The sequence below is a fragment of the Phyllostomus discolor genome, chromosome 6, assembly GCF_004126475.2.
Source record: "Phyllostomus discolor isolate MPI-MPIP mPhyDis1 chromosome 6, mPhyDis1.pri.v3, whole genome shotgun sequence".
NCBI lineage: Eukaryota > Metazoa > Chordata > Mammalia > Chiroptera > Phyllostomidae > Phyllostomus > Phyllostomus discolor.
Window position 1 is genome coordinate 123,538,324 of NC_040908.2, and position 20,536 is coordinate 123,558,859.

Genomic DNA, 20,536 nt, shown 5'->3' on the forward strand with positions numbered 1-20,536 from the left:
CATCTTAGCTTTTTACACACCATTGTTTTTCCCCTTTCTGACTCACAGGTTTGGTAGAAATGTCCCTTGCTACATTCACATTCTGCTGGCCCATCTATATGTAGTTGTTCCTTGTTGTTTAAATCCAGTCATTTATGGGGTCAGGACTAAGCAAATTCAGGACCAAATTGAAAGAATATTTGTAAAGAATATGTGATCCAAATGTATTTGGAAACTGATAAATTCTTTCAGACTAATCTTAACTTGTACATCTCTTTAGGGTGTGCAAAATTGAGACTATGTAAAGAACACTCAGGCACTACTTTAGCCTTTATTAGTATCTTCTAAATGCAGTCTCAGTGGCTCTTTTAGATAATTTGTCTTTCAATCAATTAAACTCTTTTTTCTCATTGAATGTGACCAAATATTGTAGGTCTAAGCAAAAGATGTAATGAGAGTATTGAATGTGTATGGGACAATAATGTTTTCCATGCCAGTAGTAAAATTTATGTAAGGTTTGATAGGCAGTAAGAATTCTTTTTTTTAAAGGTTTTGTTTATTTTTAGAGAGAGGCGAAGGGAGGGAGAAAGAGAGGGAGAGAAACATCAATGTGTGGTGGGCTCTCATATGCCCCCTACTGGGGACCTGGCTGGCAACTCAGGCATATGCCCTGACTGGGAATTGAGTTGGTGACCCTTTGGTTTGCAGGCCTGCACCCAATCCACTGAGTCATACCAGCCAAGGCAGAAGTAAGATTTTAAAGATATGCAATTCTTTAAGATTTTTGCTTGCTGATATCCAATTGCTCCAGAATTATTTGTTAAAAAGTATTTGCTTCATTATTTTGCTTTTGTTTTTTTTTGTCAAAGATTATTGACTATGTTTCATGGGTCTATTTCAGGGCTTTTGTTTCATTTACCTATTTGTTGATTCTTTTGCCAATACCATACTCTCTCAATCACTATATGTTTATAGCAAGCCTTGAAGCCCAATGTCAGTTGTCCAACTTTTTATTCTTTTTCTTTAATACCATGTTTGCTATTTTTTTCTCTACATAAGCTGAACATCTGTTTGTAATATTCACAAATAATTTGTTGGTGTTTTTATTGGAATTGTATTAAATTTATAGATCAGTTTGGAAAAAATACAATATTATCAATACAATGTTGTCTTCTTACCTATGAATGTATCATATTTCTCCACTTGCTTATTATTTTAATATATTTTCTCAGAGTTTTACCATTTTTGTCATATTGCTATTGTACATATTTTTAAAAAATTCTACCCAAACATTTATTTTTTAGTTGCTAATGTTAACTATATTATGTCTTTAATTTCAAATTCCACTTCTGCATTGTTGCTGTATAAGAAAAAGATCTGCTTTCATATATTAACTTTGTATCCTGTAACATTGCTAAAATTGCTCATTACTTCTAGGTTTTCCTTATGATAAATGTAGGCCTATGTTCTTACCAAGTCTTGTACACAAAAATTCATAGGCGCTTTATTCATAATATCTGAAAACAGAAACCAACTCAAATATACACCTGCAATGACAAAACACAAATTTAGGCATAATATAATGCAATTCAGCATTTTGAAGGAATAAATTGATACATGGGTGGATCTTAAGTAATTATGCTTAATAAAAGAAGCATATGCCAGAAGAAAAGAAGCATATGTTCTGATTACATCTATGTAAACTTGTAAAAAATTTAACCTAACAAACATAAACAGTCATTGCTAGGGAGGGGTGGGATGGATTTCAAGGAAGGACAATAGGTACGTATCTCATAGGTATATAAGGAGATTTGAGAAGATAAAAGATATGTTTATTACCTTTATTATGAGTATGTTTAACAATTGAGTACATATAGCAAAACATATTAAACTGTGCAATTTAAATGTGTTCATTTTGTTGTATGTGAGACATTAATAAAGTTGTCAAAATGCATTTTAAAAAGTCCCTAATGACTGCCATTCTTACTCATATTATAAGCCAAAGGTATTAGTGTTTCCTGGGTATTCTATATGTTGGGCACATGAAATATCCTTAAACTTCCTGTTCTACTTTTTTTTCCCTTTGCATATCATTCTCAAACCATACTGGCTTCTTCATTTCTGGAGAGCATTATGTTAAGTGAAATAAGTAATTTCATTCATATTTTAAGAACAGTAAAAACCTCAGTGCTCTTGCCTTTTTATTTCCTCACCATACAATGCTCTTTTATCAGGGATTGCCTTGTTAAACACTTTGTTGTCTTCAAATGGTGACTCACATATCATCTGCAACCCTAAATATTCTGGTGAATATACCTTCTACTACATATACAGCAGCTGCCTCATTCTCCCTCCTTTTTCCCCCTTTAGCACTTATCTCTAACCTATATTTATGCTTAAAACTTTGGATTTCTAAGGTAGTCCATTGTGCCTAAAATGCTTTGAGTCTACTATAACTGATCTCTCTCACACATTAAAAGCAAAATTTGGACAAAATGCAAAGACAATTACTTATCAAGTTAGAAAATCAGGCAACTTGAAATCAGGGAGTCAAAATTTAAAGATGTGACCTATATCATGTCAATTCTCTAAAAATACTTCCCCTATGTTCTTTCCTTCCATTGATTAGAGGGCAAGCACATGGCAGGGGTATAGCAGGTTATACAGGCAATAAAAGAAAGGAAGAGAGGGAGGGAGGGAAGGTTGGAGGAAGGAAAAAGGGAAGGAGCAAGAAAGGACTGGATCTCAAGATTATATTTGAAATCTCTATTTTCCCCTCCCTTCCTTCTATATTACTAATTACATTGAATGAAAGTGGTCTAAACACATTGATTCATAATAGAGATACTGAGATCAGATAAGAGAGCCATATCCAACTATAGGTTGTGTACAAAAACCCACTTTAAATATAAATTCAGCCCTTGCTGGTGTGGCTCAGTGGAGTGAGTGCCAGACTGTGAACCAAAGGGTCACTGGTTTGATTTCCAGACAGGGAACATACATGGGTTGCGGGCCAGATCTCCAGGAGGGGGTGCTCAAGAAGCAACCACACATTGATGTTTCTCTCCTTCTCTTTCTCCCTCCTGCCTTTTCTCTAAAAATAAATAAATAAAATCTTTAAAAATATATAAATTCATAGATAAGTTAAAATATTAGTCATGCAAATAGTATTTAAAAAACTGAAGTTATATTAACATAGTCATAGTAGAATTCAGAATAAGGAACATTGTCAAAAATAAAGATGGATGTTACATAATGATGAAAGAATCAATTCTTTAAGAAGACAACTATACTAAATGTTCCATGCATATAACTGTACAGCTCCAAATTACATGAAGGGAAACTGATGGAATTGAAAAGAAATACAGCCAAATCCACAGATATATTTTAAGAATTCAAGATTCCTTTTTGAGTATCCAATAGAATAAGTAGAGAGGAAATAAACAATCAAAAAGTTTAGGATGCAACTGAAAAATGAATTAGACTAATGTTTATAACATTAAATACTACTGTAAAAGTCTATATAAGTGTATGTTACTTACTTTATTGATCATCCTTTATTTTTATCATTTACAATGTCTACTAACAGAAGTAGTCTGTCTTATTTAGTTTATGATCACACCTTTTATGACCAGGTAGGTCCCTGGTATCTAATGGATGCTTATTAATATTTATTAAGTGAATAAATAAATGCAAAAATAATGCCATCACCTTATTTTACATATCCCAGGAACAACAGTTCTGATTTGTTGAAATTTCCACAAGTTTGAAAGATACCTAATGTTTACAACAACAATGTGAATAACTCACATTACAATCGATATTCATTCATGAGGGAGTTCCTAAAGTGCCCCCATCTCATCAGCTATGAGGTGAGAATGATATGGCTTACCACAAATTTTTCTTTCTTGCCCACCTCTCATCAGCTTTTTCTTATGGTAAGAGAATACAAATTAACCAAACCTTGATTATTATCTGGATTATCTTCTATTAAATTCCTTCAGTTAAAAAATAAACAACCACAGTAAGAAGAATGTTCTTATTTGGTTAATCTTGTAAGATAAGCTAGTAAGCATGCTTTGAAGACACTGAACAAATATATATTCAGGGAAAGAATGATATTGAAATGATCTTATCTTTATTAAGTACATAAATACACTAAAAATTTATGATTATTAATTTATAATCTAATTTACAGATGTTCAGATAGGTTAAATTGTATATAACTTTAACTTTCAAAAGTAGTAAGTGAAGAACCGAGATTCTAGTCCCTAGACTTGATTCTAGAATCCAAGAAATTTATATCAAAAGGTATTGGAGGAGGGGGATAAGTAGAAAAGTAGAGCCCAGAATTCTCACTTGATTTTAGTCATGAATAATTGTAGAACATATTCTCGAATCTGTTTGGTCCTTACTCCATAGATAATAGGGTTCAGCATAGGGGGCACCAACAAATACATGTTGGCCAGAAGGATGTGGGTGTGGTATGGTATATGCTTACTAAAACGGTGGGTGAGGAAGGAGAAAAGAGCAGGGATATAGAAAGTGAGGATGACACAAACATGAGACCCACAAGTGCTGAGAGTCTTCAACCTGGCATCTTTAGAACGGAGATTGAACACAGCACGGAGGATGTGTACATAGGACAAAGAAATGCATGCCACATCAGTCCCAACAATTAAGATAATGACTGCCAAACTGTAAAAACTATTGATGGAAATGTCAGCACAAGCCAATTTCACCACAGCCATATGCTCACAATAGGTATGGGGGACAATATTGGTCCGGCAATATGGCCACCTTCTTACCAGAAAAGGATGTGGTATCATTAGCACTAACCCACGCACAAGTGCCAGTATGCCAACCTGAGCCACCACAGAATTTGTTAGAATGGATGAGTGTCTCAAAGGATTGCAGATTGCCACATATCGATCAAGTGCCATAGCCACAAGAAGCCCTGACTCCACTCCAGAAAAAGCATGGATGAAAAACATCTGAGTGAGGCAAGCATGGAAGTTGATTTCATGATAATTGAACCAGAATACACCCAACATCTTGGGAAGAGTGGAGGTTGACAAAATGAGGTCTGTGGTGGCCAACATGGAAAGAAAGTAAAACATGGGTTCATGAAGAGCCGTCTCAGTTTTGATGATAAAAATGGTGAGTATGTTTCCCATGAGTGCAACAACATACATTAAACAGAAAGGGATAGATATCCAAATATGCATGTCTTCTAGGCCAGGTATGCCCACCAGGACGAAGGTACTGGGATTGGTGAAGGCAGTGGCATTAAAGTCAAGCATGGTGATTCTGGCTACATGAAGACATACACTTACTTTCTTTCCCTCCTCTGTCCCTGGAGTGGCCAAAGGTTCATATACCCTGACAAATATACAATATAGAATTAGAGTAAAAATACAACTGAGCAAGTCTATTCAAATTTTAATTGCCCTTTGAGATCTTCTCTGAAATTAGAAGTATTTCATCCTTCATTGCTAGATATTAATCTCATTAAGAACAAGCTGGAGAAGAGAATATCTTCTCTAACTACTAACTGCTTTGCCTTAGGCTCAGAACCTTCCAAGTATTCAGCCTGATACTGAGTGTTCTATGTCTGTGAAAGCCAGGCTAAGTGAAAGTCCTGAAAAATCACACAGGTTCCTCACAACCTAATAAGGGAATGGGGAAAAAAATCCTTCTACTATCACCCTCCAAAATAATTATGAGCTTGGGACCTTTTTCATGAGATATATTCTAAATAAATGATTTTCAAACAATGTGCCAAAGGAATTTTTTAAAACATGCAATACCTATTTACTTAGGGGAACTGACCTCTTTTCCCTAAGATTGTTGAATTAAAAAAATGATAACAGCCAACACACCAATATACTTTTTGGTGAAAGCAACATATGGAGGAATAATAAGATTTCCACATTTACACTACTTTTAATCACAAAAGTTTTTGAAATGTGCCTTCCTGGTGAGTTTTTTTTTGTCATAAAAGAAACAGTATCTAATCACCTAAATAGCTCTAAGACAGCTGCAAAGCCACTGACATATCCAAAAGTTATGCTCCTTGGATTTTCTAGTATCCCTGGAGAAATATGACTTGGAAAGATGTCCATGTTTTCATAGTAATTCACATATATATGCTTAGTGGTTACTCCTTTTAGGGTATACACACACGTATACACACATACACACAAGCATACATACATACATTCTGGATCAGTGTCTCAGAGAATTGCAGATTATATACAGAATATAGCTATATCTGTATAGCTATATATACAGATATATAGATAGAGATAGATTCTGAATATATATATCCTCAAAAGAGTAACCACTAAATATTTCTTTCTACCAAATATATATTGAGATTACAACTAGGGCACAAGAGCTTCTTACCATACCTAGGAATTTAGATGCACTATGTACTTTGGAAAGTATAAAGACTAGTGAGCTCTGACTCAATCAAGTAATCATCAATATTTGAAATTAGTGACAGTTGCTACTTTTTGTGTCATGGTATGTACCACAAAAGTGTTGAGTCATTAGAGAGTGCCCAGATGCTAATTTGTATAAAATATTGTGAGGTCACCATTATTATTCTTAATTTGTAAAAAAAGAAGCTTACACTTTACATGAGCTAAATACTTCTCCAATGTCGCACAAGCAGCATGTACCAGAAGAAAGTAACATACCCTGGTTCACTCCAAAACTTCACTTTTGTTCCTATACAATATGTAATCAAAATAAGGAGAAAACTATTGTCAATGTTTTCCACATTTCTTACCGTGAATGATTTTCATAGGGCAATTAAAAGCAGCGGGACATATGTTCTTATATATTGTTTTATAAATGTGGTTTATGGATTAACATGGTTTATAGCACATCCATAAAATCATTCTAAACTCTTTATATTCTAACATCTCAGTTGATATCAGGTGCTAAGTATTTTATTTCTAAATGAATTACTCTCTTAGCCCCAGAGAACATGCCTGCATACACTTCCTTTTCCAAAGTGGTACCAGTTGACTTGATTGGTGTACTAAAAATTCTAAAAGATAGTTAACAAAAACCTCAAGAACATCCTGGTCTAACCTTACAAGTGGCTTGTTCCACGTGGCAGGGAGGGATACACTGATTTACCTGTCAACATGAGGCAGTCCTAGAAGTCTCTAATTTATATTCAGAGGGACCACATTGCCAGCCTCTGCGGCATATTCTCAGTCTGTTTGCAGCACAGCTGAGTCTCAAGAATCCACAGTAACTTTATTACTAGAGATATTCCTTATCTCTAGTAAGCTTACTAGAGATATTCCTTATCTCTAGTAAGCTCTACCTCACACCAGTGTGCCACAGTCCGCTTATGACTGCCTCTTGGTTTTTTGGCTTGAGTAAACGTAGAGGAGTTGTTGGGGCCTCCAGGTTAATTATGTTGTGTTGAATCTAAGCCAGGAACTCAGAGATTTGAATCATTCCCTGCACAGACAGTTCAGGCAGCTTTTATAACCCCTCTTGGGAGAAGTCCCAGGGGCTCAAACTTTGCAACAAATGTTTCTTCTCTTGAGAAGAGTAAGTGACACATGAGAAGGAAAACATTTTTTTTCCTATCACATGACATCAGTTAATAATGAAGTTTGATGTAAGTAGGACTACAGGAGATTTTTAAAGAAAGTTTATTTACACAAGTGGCTCTGACCCCACTAGTTGAGTTAAAATTAGTTCAGTTAAAAGCAGATCTGTTAAAATGAATGATGTAGTCCTGTAGGCAATTTAGCTCAGAAAGCAACACAGAAATAAAGTAGAAAACTAGATTCCTGTGATACTGCATGGTGCTCTCCCTCTTTCTGTATATAAAATATTCACATGTATTTTTATATATACATTCAAATACATGTAGTTCTATACATATACACCATTAATATATATGTATATATACATATGTACATACTCATAAAATTATTATAGCTATAAGAAGCATGATATTACATATTACAAACAAAATAGACACACACATATATATTTATGCACATGTGTGATTAAAACAATTTGGTGTTCAGTAAATACTTATTAAATGCCTACTATGTACCTGAGTCTGCTTATTAAATCCTTACTATATACCTGAGTCTATGTTAAGTGCTTTGAAAAATAGCCCTGGAAAAAATAAATGACAAATACCGTCTCTTTTCTTAAAAATATTATCCAGTAATGAGGTGATTCATATCATTACCATTTTAAATAATAATGCCACATAGAAATTAAATAGAATGACATTTTAATGAATAATTGGAGTGAGTGCCTTAAATTGATCAAAGACAGACCTTTTGAAGAGGTGACTTTTTACAGAGACCTAAATAATGAGAAGTGTATAAAAATGGCTTGAAGATAAAGATTCTAGTACCAATACCAACATGTGGAGAGCACTTTTCCCACACCAACAAGGCAATTACAGCATACCAGCTAGCTGCAGTCTCTGTCATTCTTGTCTTCAGACAGAACAGTTGGCATTTTGTGCCTTTCCAGGTGCAAGAGGAATATGTCTAGATTCAGCCCATCTCTGTGTTGTTGAAACTCAACCTGAATGCAGCCTCTCACTACAACACTGGCTAGTACACTGATTACAGAACACTCACCTAGCGGGAAAAGCCTATAGCATACGAGGCCCGCCTCTTATACTCCAGAAGATATACTCTTATATAAGTATATATATTTTATATATGTAAGTATATATAAGATATACTCTTATATCTCCAGAAGATAATTACAGTTTTTTTTCTTTTGCAGGGAGTTCCCCCCTCGTATAGCATATTTTTACACTTGAGACCTGTGTCATGTCTAAATCCCTTCTGACCAAATAATGACAGTAAACTGATGGGTTCAGATAACCCTGTGGAAGCACAATAAAAGTAAATTGTGACCCTTTCCATGTGAAGACAAACTGCACTGGCCACTTTTCTGAGGTTAAAATAGAGGAGAGCATTGGCAAGATAAATTGGCCTCCTTTACCCTGTTGTATGTTTTGTGTGATCGAAACCATGTCTGGAACTGCAGTCTATGGGTCATGAAACTTTATTCAAGCCTTGGTAGTCTAACTGATTAGTATCCATGAGCCATCTGCCTTTTTCATGAGCTACACAAGACTACTGAACAAAGAATTCATTGGTACCAGCACTCCAGTTTCCAGCATGCCATTCAAGTGGCAAATTTTTTTTGTCCCCCAGGTATCCTATATTGTTTAAAGTTAACCACCTATGTGGGCTCAGGCAGTTCTAATGGTTCCTGTTTAGCTTGTACAATTAAAACTGGCCAAAGGGCAGACTTGCATGCCTTCTGTTTTACAGTCTTTCGTAGGGGAAGCAACCCCCAGTTAGACAACATCCATCCCAATAACAAATTCTGGTGGGGTTGCATCACATCAAGTCTGTTTAAAAATTCTGTTTTTTATCCAAACTTTCACATTAATGCCACCAGCCATAGCATCTTCAGATCCTCCCAATCTAAACTTGAACCCATTAAGATTTCACCAACAGGTTATGGAATCTCAGAGTACTTTGCTCCTGGGCCAAGGAATCCCAGAAATGTTTCTCCTCTACCCCCAGCCATTTTACCCATACATGTGCATATGGCCTTGAGTCCCCAGGTGGGGGCTGGGTCAGAAGACCCTGAACTCTAAATCGGTCTTCGATTAAACTACTTAACTGTCACCCCACAGGCCTCCTGGTGAAATTTATCATTATAATCTTGATCTTCTGGCTTTTTAAATTCTAGGGTAAGTACAGCAGACTTGTTTTGGGCCTTTAATGTTGGAGGACTAACAGGGCTCCCTTTGGCCCACCCAGTCTGTGATAGTGCTGCATTAATACCTTTGTTTCAACTCCACCAATGTCTGCTTTATTCATCCCATTTTTCAACAACAACCTAAAGACTCTGCTGGTCACTCTGCTAATTTTAATTTTTTGAGTGTTCCTGTGTTTCTCACCATCTTAAAAAATAATGTTCCAGGGATCAGTAAGACACACACAGGGAAGCTGAAAGCAAATCTTATAAGGCTTCTAGAATTGTTCAATTTTGTAGCAGTTAAGTTATATGGGATACCCATGCAACTAGGGTCCCTTTAATCACAGCATTTACCATAACCTGGGTAACATACATTCAGTGGGTAAATATCCCAATCATAAAGTCAGTCCCACATGGCTTCTGTATAAAGCATATCAACTGTTTTATCTGGAATGTTCCATTTGCCATTTATGGGAAGAGTTAAGTAGTCCCTTCTCTCAAGGATAAACACACTATATAGTGAGATTTATCCAGGACACCAAGTTGGCTGCTTTCCTAGAAGTAAGTACCAGTGTATTGGGATCACATACCGATGACACCTGGGATTATTTGATAGTGAGATGTGGGTCCTATACCAACCCAAACATGGTCTTCCATTCTGCAGCATTCAAAATCAGAGACACAACCTCCAATTTGGTTACTTTTATAATCCATTTTTGTTAAGGTTATTTGGGAAACTAATGATACTGATCCATGAAATGAAACAATTCTTTCATACCATAAACCTTGATTTTAGTAGTTTTTTTGGTTTCGCTCTCCCTCACATCAACTACCTTCTTGGTGACCAGATGTCTTAGAGACACTTTATGTTGCCCATGCACAATCTTGTTCTTTGTTGGCTTTAAAGCCAGTGACCTAAGCTCAGACTGACCCAAATCAATTTTGTCTTAGCATTAAGGCCCAACCCAGAATTTTCTTTACTTCAATAAAATTAGGTCAAAATAGATCATAGATTTAAATGTAAAATTCAAAACTAAAAAACAAAAAGATAACAGGAGGAAATGTAGATGACCTTGGGATTGGCCGTGATTTGCTGATGCAACATCAAATGTATGACATATAAAGAAATAAGTTGGACTTCATTAACTTCTTTGTGAAGGAAACTATGGAGAGGATAAGATGACTAGTCGCACACTGAGAGAAAATATTTACAAAGATATGTATGAAAAACAACTTATAAAAAACAAAGATTTTAAAAAACACAAGAAAATGAAGGACACAATTTAACAAGCAAAAGATCTAAATAGACAATTCACTAAAGAAGATATACAGAGGGCAAATAGCATGTGAAAAGATGTTCAACATCATATTTTACTAGAGAATTGTAAATTAAAACAATGGTGAAATACCACAACATCTCTATCAGGAATATCCAAGATAATGACTATACCAAATGCTGATGAGGAGGTGGACCAACAGAAAATCTCATTCATTGTTAGTGGGGATGCAAAATTATTCAGCCTTTTTGGAAGACAGTATGGTGTTTTCCTACAAAACCAAACAAACTCTTACTATACAACCCAGCAATTGCACTCTCTGGTATTTACTCAAAGGAGCTGAAAACTAATGCCCACCCAAAATATGCACATGAATGTTTATAGCAGCTTTATTCAAAGCTGCCAAAACTTGGAAGCAATCAAATAAGCTGATAAACTGCAGTATATCCAGGTCAACATATAAATTGCAGTATACCCAGATAATCAAATATTATTCAGCCCTAAAAATAAATGTGCTACCAAATCATAAAAAGATATAAAGGAATATTAATTAATGTATGTTATTAATACAAGAAGCTAATTTGAAAAGGCTGCATACTGTTTGTTTCCAACTCAGTGACATTCTGGAAAACCCAATACTATGGAGAAAATTTTAAAAAGTCAGTGGTTTTAGGGGCTGCAGGAAGAAAAGAATAAATAGATGGACCCTGAAAGATTTTTCTGCAATGAAACTATTCAGTATGATACTATAATGATGAATACATGTTATGATACATTCATCAAAACCCACAGTATGTACAATACCAAGAGTTAACCCTAATGTAAACTATGGACTTTGAGTGATAATTATGTGCCAACATAGGTTAATTGATTATAACAGATGTATCACCTTCTGCCTTCAGGTGGGATTTAGATAGTAGGATAGGCTGTGTATGTGAGGTCAGAGATCTTACAGAAGGTCTTTGTATCTTCTTCTCAAGTTAGCTATGGGCCTCAAACTGTTCAAAAATAAAGTTTATGTAAGTAAATAAGTACATATATACATACACGCATAGATGATAAATAAAAATTGTACAGAATGAATCAAATGCCTAGCAAATGACTATTTTAAATAAATTCTAATATATCTAAATCATGCAATATTTTTTGGAAAATGAAAAAAGATTGGGTATTGACATTGGAGTTATTCTTAAAATGTTTTACATTATAAAGTAAAATTTGAGTAAGTGTATAATATATAAATTCATTTAAAGTGTATATTACATTTTCTGAAAATTAAAAGCCACCTACATTTTCTTGGTCCTAAGATTTTCTTTCAAATACAGGTTAAGAGAAGGATGAAAGGTATAAAAAGACAAGTAACTTGGTCACACTGGTGAACTTGAGAGAGGCCTTTGATAGTATATAAGGAACAGGGGAAGAAAATGAAAAGTTGGGTAAGTGTCTGGTGTAAAAAACAGATATTGTCCACGTTGTGGCAAAATTATATAATTCATGTATACTCAAACCATAGTTTCATGAAAAGAACAATAAAAAAATTCCCATTGACTTTTGTCAATGTACTGGATTTACAGTTTTAGGAAAATTTTCTTTATCTTTATAGCGTTCAAATATTGCAAAAAAAATCAATAGCACAATCAGAGAAAATATTTAGTCACTCATTATGAATAAATCGAGATGATCTATACTAACCAAGTTAATAATAGATGCTCCAGGGGGTGTGGAAGGAATTGGAGGAGGATGATTTAAAGGTACAAACACCCAGCTATATGGTAAATAAGTATGAGGGAAATAAGGTGCAATATGATGACTATAGTTCATACTGCTGCATGGTATATTTGAAAGTCATTACAGGAGTAGATCATAAGAAGAAATTATTTCTCATTACAAGGGTAGATTATTTTAATTTTATTGTATTTATGTAAATAGATGTTTAAACCTTTTGTGGTAATCATTTCACAATTATGTAAATGAAACCATCGTGCTGTACATCTTATAAAGTGATATACATTAATTACTTCTTAATAAAAGTGGAGAAATAATAGATGCTGCATTTCTTCTAAAATTAACCCTAGTTGTTCTTCAAAAGTGACTTTGATGAAGAATATTTTGATGAAGAATATTTTGTTAGATGAGAAAGTTATATGTGGATTTTCATCTGACCACCAAAACTTTCCATTTCCTTTTGTTTTATATATTTTATCCAAACTAAGATTTTTTTAAAGTATACATCATTATTGAGGCAAGACACCTCCTAAATTGTAGCTGTGACACATACTAACATATAACACCTCTATATTAGTTACCAATATGAAAGACTTTATTATAAACTAAAATATTTTTAAATACCAAAGAATCTGATAAGCTTCAACCATAGTCCCAATTTCCTTAAAATAAAATTTAAAATTTTTGAAGACATACTTTTCCCCTGACTATTCTTCTATTATGAGTTCTTAGATTATTAACTATTACAAGCACAAAAAAATTCTCTCTATATAAATTTGTATTGACACCTATGTATCAGTCACTTCATGTTAACATGTATGTGTATCTGTGCCAACAAATAATGGAATGAGCAAATGCTTGTCATTAGTGTGTGTGTGTGTGTGTGTGTGTATATATATATATATATGCTGAGTGACTTATATATCTTGAACTTGAGATATGAATTAAGAAATGATCCTATACTGAAGATAAACATGTCTCACAAAATGACTTTATTTCATATATTAACCACACTTTTTGAGTAAATATGACCCAATGTTCACCTGGAAAGTTTCTGTCTTCTTAGGTAATATAGATTTACTTGAGTATAAACTAGACCATAGTTCCATGGTATCACCTGTATTGCTGGTTAATTTAAAAATCTTACAAATTCAAGCATATGTCCTTGTGAAGATTTTAAGAAAACTCTCCCGGATATTTTTGGTTTTGACACCATATATAATAGGGTTCATCATGGGAGGAATCAGAAGATAAATGTTGGCTGTAAAGATGTGAATGTGTGGAGCTATATTATGACCAAACCTGTGGGTGATAAAGGAGAAAAAGGCAGGTATATAAAACACTAAGATGACCCAAACATGAGAGCCACAGGTGCTCAATGTCTTGAGTCTGGCCTCCTTAGATGGGAGATGAAACACAGCATGAAGAATGAAAATATAAGAGCAGATTATCAATATGAAGTCCATCCCACCAGTAAGAAAGGCAAGAATTAAGCCATAGAATCTATGGATCCTGGTATTGGCACAGGCCAGTTTGATAAGGGCCATAAATTCACAGTAGGTGTGGGCAATGATGTTGGTTTTGCAGTAGGAAAGTCTCATCAGTAAGAAAGGATGAGGAGTCAGCAGGATAATTCCACGTAGGACAATGGCTAAACTCAAAGCCATGATTGTGCCATGTGTTAAGATGGTGGAGTGCCTCAAAGGGTTGCAGATAGCCACATATCGGTCAAAAGCCATGGCCAAGAGGAATCCTGACTCCATGGTGGATAGAGAGTGAATGAAAAATATTTGGGTGAGGCAAGCATTAAAGTTGATTTCTCTGTCATTGAACCAGAAGAGGCTGAGGATTTTGGGAATGGCAGTGGTGCAAAGCATCAGGTCATTCACAGAAAGCATGCAGAGGAAGAGATACATGGGTTCATGAAGACTGGGATGTGTCTTGATAATTAATACAAGAGTACAATTTCCCATCACAGCCAGTAGATAGACCAGGCAGAAAGGGATGGAGATCCAGACATGAGCAGCCTCCAGGCCTGGGATTCCAAGGAGGTAGAAAGTATTTGGATGGATATTGGTTCTGTTTTGAACTAACATCTTCAGAGTCACTAAACCTGCCCTAGCTTAAGTGTTGTCAAATTACTTTCAGTAGATTGAGCATAAAATATACTCTTATTTACCCCTAGAATATGTAACACCATATTGTATGACAATTAGTGGTAGGAAATATTGTTCCTGATTCAGGTATGGGGGAAGGAAGACATGTGGAATTAGACAGTAATATTTGTTTTAATCTCAAAATTCAAAAGGTAAAAGAAAGAGTGGACTGTATCTACCCTGTAGGGAAATGAAGGAACAGGTCCTAAAGCTGTTTTGCCCCATATCTTGTTTATGCTCTATATAAATACCACCTAATAAGTGCTAGAAATGCAGCATGTGCTTATTTTGCTTATATTTTCATTAAACATGTAAATGAATAAGAACAAAAAAGGATGATTTTCAAGTGAGAATTACAAAGTTATTCCTCTGAGTATGTCTCTAAAATATGCTTTCACCTCTGAGACCTATTTATTTCTCTTCATTGGAAAATTGTTGATATATAAACCCATTATAAAAACAAAATTGCCATTTTAGATTAAAAACACTTATAACTGATATAAGTCAATGTTCATGAATGTGATCAGATTGCTAAGCAAACACAAATCTGAATATTTAAACCATTTAAACAGAACTTGATTTTTTGTTTTACTTGATCTCTGTGTTACTATCACTTTATAACATGCAAACTAAGCATCCAGCCATATCTCCCAGATACATCTCCATAGTGGTGGCCAAATTCACTCTATCTCAAAGTATAACTAATTTCATTTATTATTATTCTATGTCTTAAATACCTTTAAATCCCCAAAATATTTTTTCCAGCTGCTTATACTAGTAGGTCCCTAAAAAATTCCCATGTTTAAAAAATTTTATTCTGGTTGGTAAAGAGCCTCCACTTTGAATTCCCAAAGGTTTGCCTTTCTTTTACCCATCATAGCCCATGTTGGAGACCCTGTAAATGCCCCTAAAATTAACCACTGAAATAATTAAAGCTGGCACAGCAGAAGACCTTCCTTATCCTGCTTGAGCCCATAGGTGGGGTCCATTTGTTGCTCAGTATCCATGATGCATAGATTGTTAAATATTCTCCATTCCTCTCCCATTTTCCTCTTGAGTAGAAATGCAGCCATCACACATAGTCCTTTTATCTCTTCATCTGGCTGGTGTTTTTGTCTGGATTGCACTAATCTCTCAGAAATCTGTAAGACAAATCAGCTGCATCCCACTTCTTCCTCTGGTGCCCACAGGTCTTTCAAGAGAATTATACAAAATGAATGCCTCATAAGAATGACTGTTGATGGTCATAAATGAGAGTACCTTTATATGTTCCTCTAGGGGTGTCTCACTGATTGGGCAGATGACATCCTTTCAGAGTTTTATGGTCACTAGAGGACTAGCCTCAGGAACCAATCAGTGAGTTGGCAAGCATTAGGGCCATAATGATGATTGCTTAATTGTACTTCACTGAGATTAAACATATACTGATTACACAGGAAAACATTTGTCTTCACAGCATGAAACTGATGAAACTTTCCATTCCATATTTTTTAAAGCAGAATTATGAGTCAATATGATTTAGAACAGTGATTTTTCAACCTTTTTCACCTCATGGCACACACAAATTAATTCTAAAGTTCTTGGCACACCAAAAATATGTCATATTTTGCCAATTTGACAAAAAATAGGTGTAATTTGGATTGATTTACAAAAAATGCTAATTACCTATATTTTTTGCTCTAAAGTGACTTTAAATTTATATCTTATTTTATTCATTTTTACTGTTTATTCTATTATAGTTGTTCCCACTTTTTCTGCCTTTCCCCACCACCACCTTACCCCACCCTGTCCCCTCCCTAAGACAATCCCCATATTATTGTCCATGTGTTGTGCATAATGTTCTTCGGTTGATCCCTTCACCATCTTTCATTCTTTCCTGGCCCTCTCCTTTCTGGCAGCTGTCAGTCTGCTTCATGTATCTAAGCTTCTGTTACTATTTTGTTTGTTAGTTGATTGTGTTCATTAGATTCCATATATAAATGGGATTGTGTGGTATTTATTTTTCACAGACTGGCTTATTTCACTTAGCATAATTTTCTCCAAGTCCATCTATGCTGTTGGAAAATGTAAGAGTTTCTTTTGTCTTACTGCAGTGTAGTATCCCATTGTGTATATGTATCACCCATTTTTTATCTACTCATCTACTGATGGGCACTTCCACAGTTCCCAAATCTTGGCTATTGTAAATAATGCATTGAATGTAGGGGTGCTTATATTCTTTTGAATTAGTGTTTTAGGTTTCTTTAGATAAATTGCCAGAATTAGAATCACTGGGTCATAAAGCAGTTCTATTTTTTAATTTTTAGTGGTAACTCCATATTGTTTTCCGCAGTGGCTGCAGTAATCTGCATTCCCACCAACAGTGCAAAAGGGTTATCTTCACTCCATATCCTCAAGACAGGGCATTCATGCCAGGCAGCTATTGCTGTGTTGGCTGTTTATATACATATATATATAAATTTCACAATCTAAGGGAAAAGAAGTCAGTGTCCCTGACTAGTTAGGTGTTGCATGTTTTAAAAATTCTTGAGGTATAGCAGTTGAAAATTGCTGGTTTAGAACAATGTTAACAAAATTTTTCTTATGTAATACCTTCCTAAAATAATCACTTAATTGATCATATTTTCCTAGATACTTTCTAAAATTTCATATTTCTAGATATTGCCTGTTTTATAAGCTTATCTGATGCTATTTTCTCATCTTCAAAAGGAGGATAATAATATTTACTTTTCAGAAGTTTTATGATAGTAAAGTCAATAATACATGGAATAAATTTTCCATATACTTTTTGGCAAATAAAATGCCATTTTATGTATTTTATTTTTGTTGATGTTACTTTAATATTGCCTTTCAAGTGTAAGCTTAAGATTTCCATTTCAAAATGGATGTGAAGAATGAAAAACAATGTGAAACAATGTAATTAAATCTTTTATAACTCTTTAATTGGACAGCCTTGAAAATAACTTATGAAATTACTACTGACAATCACTGATGAGACCAAGGAGGGAAATGTGTAGATGTGAGTCAAACAGAAAGTATAATAAATTATTTATTCCATTTTACCACATATTTTATCATTAGTCTTTTCTGACCAATCTTCAGTTATATACTTGCCTGGATCTTTAACAGTTTCGCTTATTTTCCGTATAATGTTTACATTAACCTATCCAGATAGCTTCCCTAATGCTCACAGGGTAAGTGATTTGGCCAAATCAAACAAAGAGAAATTGAGGATGTCTCAAAAGAAAGCATTTAGAGTTGAGGGATTTCATGTCAACTTGAATAGCAGAAAAAATCTAAAATGTACATACTGTATTTTATCATAATCAATCTATCCCAAAGACTGACTGTGGGAGTGAGGGAGGATGGGGCAGGGGAGAGCAATGGCAGTAAAGGTGAGACAGCTATAACTGAACAACAATAAAAAATATCTTAGAGCCTTTCTCAAAGTTTATTATTATATCAGAATTTCCTGTGGTATACCTATAGGTAACTATTTCCAACTGTCTTATCTTAGAACATAGTTGCTGAATTATGTCATCTTAATTATGACAGTTAGGTATAAAATTGTTAAATATTAAGCAGCTTTATGAGGGCAATTCCATGAGGCCATGATGCTTTCAATAGGAAATTAGATTTATAATCATATACAAAAACATTTTCATTTACACCCCAGACTTAATTTTTAATTGCATCTTGAATTTCATGGCTCATAATGGGAGAAAATAAAGTAAAAACAAAAATTTGTCAAAACACTGCAACTAAAAATAGTCATTGTTGTGTGCCTAGAAGATTCGTGGTGCAATTACTTATAAAGCATATCAGAATTAGACTAAAAAAGATCTTACATATCACACATACACATAACTGTACAGTTAAATGTCTTAGCATCATTCCTGAATCTAATCAGAAATTATACACAAAGGTCAGAACTATTTCTATATCATCTTTCTTAACCCCAGAAGCTACCCACTATAGCTTTAAAACAAGTATACAGACATAGAAAAGTCAAATGTCTACCAACCCAGAGAACATGGAATTTCTGCAACTTCAGTTAATTCCGTGGGTTTATTTTTTGGTTTGGTAATGAATTATTCAGTCACATTTGGAATTCATTCAGTTGAATTTTCCATTGTATCATAAATATTGCTACATGAACATAACATTTAAAAAGAAAATGTTTTATTTCAAAACATATTTGGCATTCTTTTATTACACTTCACCCTTTCCCCTCTCAATAATAATGAAAACAATGACAGTAGCCAACATTTATGATGTATTTACAATGAATCAGATACTATGATTAGTGCTATAATTGTATCAGTGGTTCTGAACAGAGTTGGTGAACTTTAGGGGGTATTTTAGAAATTTCTTGGTGTGTTTTTGTTATTGTCACAATTTTGGGACACACTGTTAGATTTAGTAAATCAGAGAGAGTCAATATATCTACTGCAATATATAGAACAATTCCTCCAAAATTCTCACCCTCTGCAAAATGTGATGTGTGTGAGAGTAATTTCAGATATGCAATTGAACATTTTGTGGTTAAAAAATACTATGATGTTCTGAATGTATAACTTTACCTGGATTTTTATTTATTGTTCTAAATGTAGATTTTTTTAATTTGCTTTACTTGTTATCAGAAATTATCTTTGCATGTTTTTAACACATAAACATGTACTGTATATCCTAGAAAAGTAACTACCATGGTCCTGGCTGGCGTGGCTCAGTGGATTGAGCACGGGCTGTGAACCAGGCATCACAGGTTCTATTCCCAGTCAGGGCACATGCCTAGGTTGCAGGCCATGACCCCCAGCAACCGCACATTGATGTTTCTCTCTCTCTCTCTGAAAATAAATAAATAAAATCTTTTTAAAAAGTTAAAAAAGTAACTACAATGTATGTCAAGGGAATATTGTATGATGTTGGGCTAAGACTATGAAAAACAAAAGTTATTCAACATTGTTTTCAACAGGAAATATATTTTTTTCTTTTGGTTCTTAAACTGCATCACTGGATCAAAAGGCAGTTCCATTTTTAGTTTTCTGAGGAAATTCCATACTGTTTACATTGTGGTTGCACCAGCCTGCATTCCCACCAATAGTGTACTAGGGTTCCTTTTTCTCCTCATTCTCTCCAACACTTGTTTGCTGATTTGTTTATGACGGCCATTCTGACCAGTGTGAAGTGGTATTTCATTTGTTTTTCAATTTGCGTATCTCTGATGGCTAGCTATGCTGAGCATTTTTTCATATGTCTTTGGGCCCTCTGGTTGTTCTCCTTGGAGAAGTGTCTGTTCAAGTCTTATGTTCATTTTTTTAATTGGGTTTTTTGTCTTTTTGGAGTGGAGTCATGTGAGTTCTTTATATATTTTGGAGATCAAACCCTTGTCTCAGGTGTCATTGGCAAATGTGTTTTCCCATATAGTTGGTTCTCTTTTCATTTTAATTCTGTTTTCTTTAGCCATGCAATTCCACTGCTGGAATTATACCCTAAGAGCCCTAAAACACCAATCCAAAAGAACCTTTGCACCTCAATGATCATAGCAGCATAATTTACAATAACCAAGTACTGGAAACAACCTAAGTTCTCATCAGTAAATGAGTGGATCAAAAA

At 34.5% G+C, this 20,536-nt stretch overlaps 2 protein-coding genes across 2 annotated transcripts; both read right to left on the reverse strand.

The window, feature by feature from the left end:
- Positions 1 to 4,166: 4,166 nt before the first annotated feature.
- On the reverse strand, positions 4,167 to 5,354 carry LOC114498888 (olfactory receptor 52E2-like). Its single transcript, XM_028514896.2, has one exon. The coding sequence runs from the start codon at positions 5,280 to 5,282 to the stop codon at positions 4,335 to 4,337; it is 948 nt and encodes a 315-aa protein (XP_028370697.1). The 5' UTR covers positions 5,283 to 5,354; the 3' UTR covers positions 4,167 to 4,334.
- Positions 5,355 to 13,039: 7,685 nt separating this feature from the next.
- LOC114498889 (olfactory receptor 52K2-like) lies at positions 13,040 to 16,055 on the reverse strand. Its single transcript, XM_036027577.1, has one exon. The coding sequence runs from the start codon at positions 14,858 to 14,860 to the stop codon at positions 13,916 to 13,918; it is 945 nt and encodes a 314-aa protein (XP_035883470.1). The 5' UTR covers positions 14,861 to 16,055; the 3' UTR covers positions 13,040 to 13,915.
- Positions 16,056 to 20,536: the final 4,481 nt, after the last annotated feature.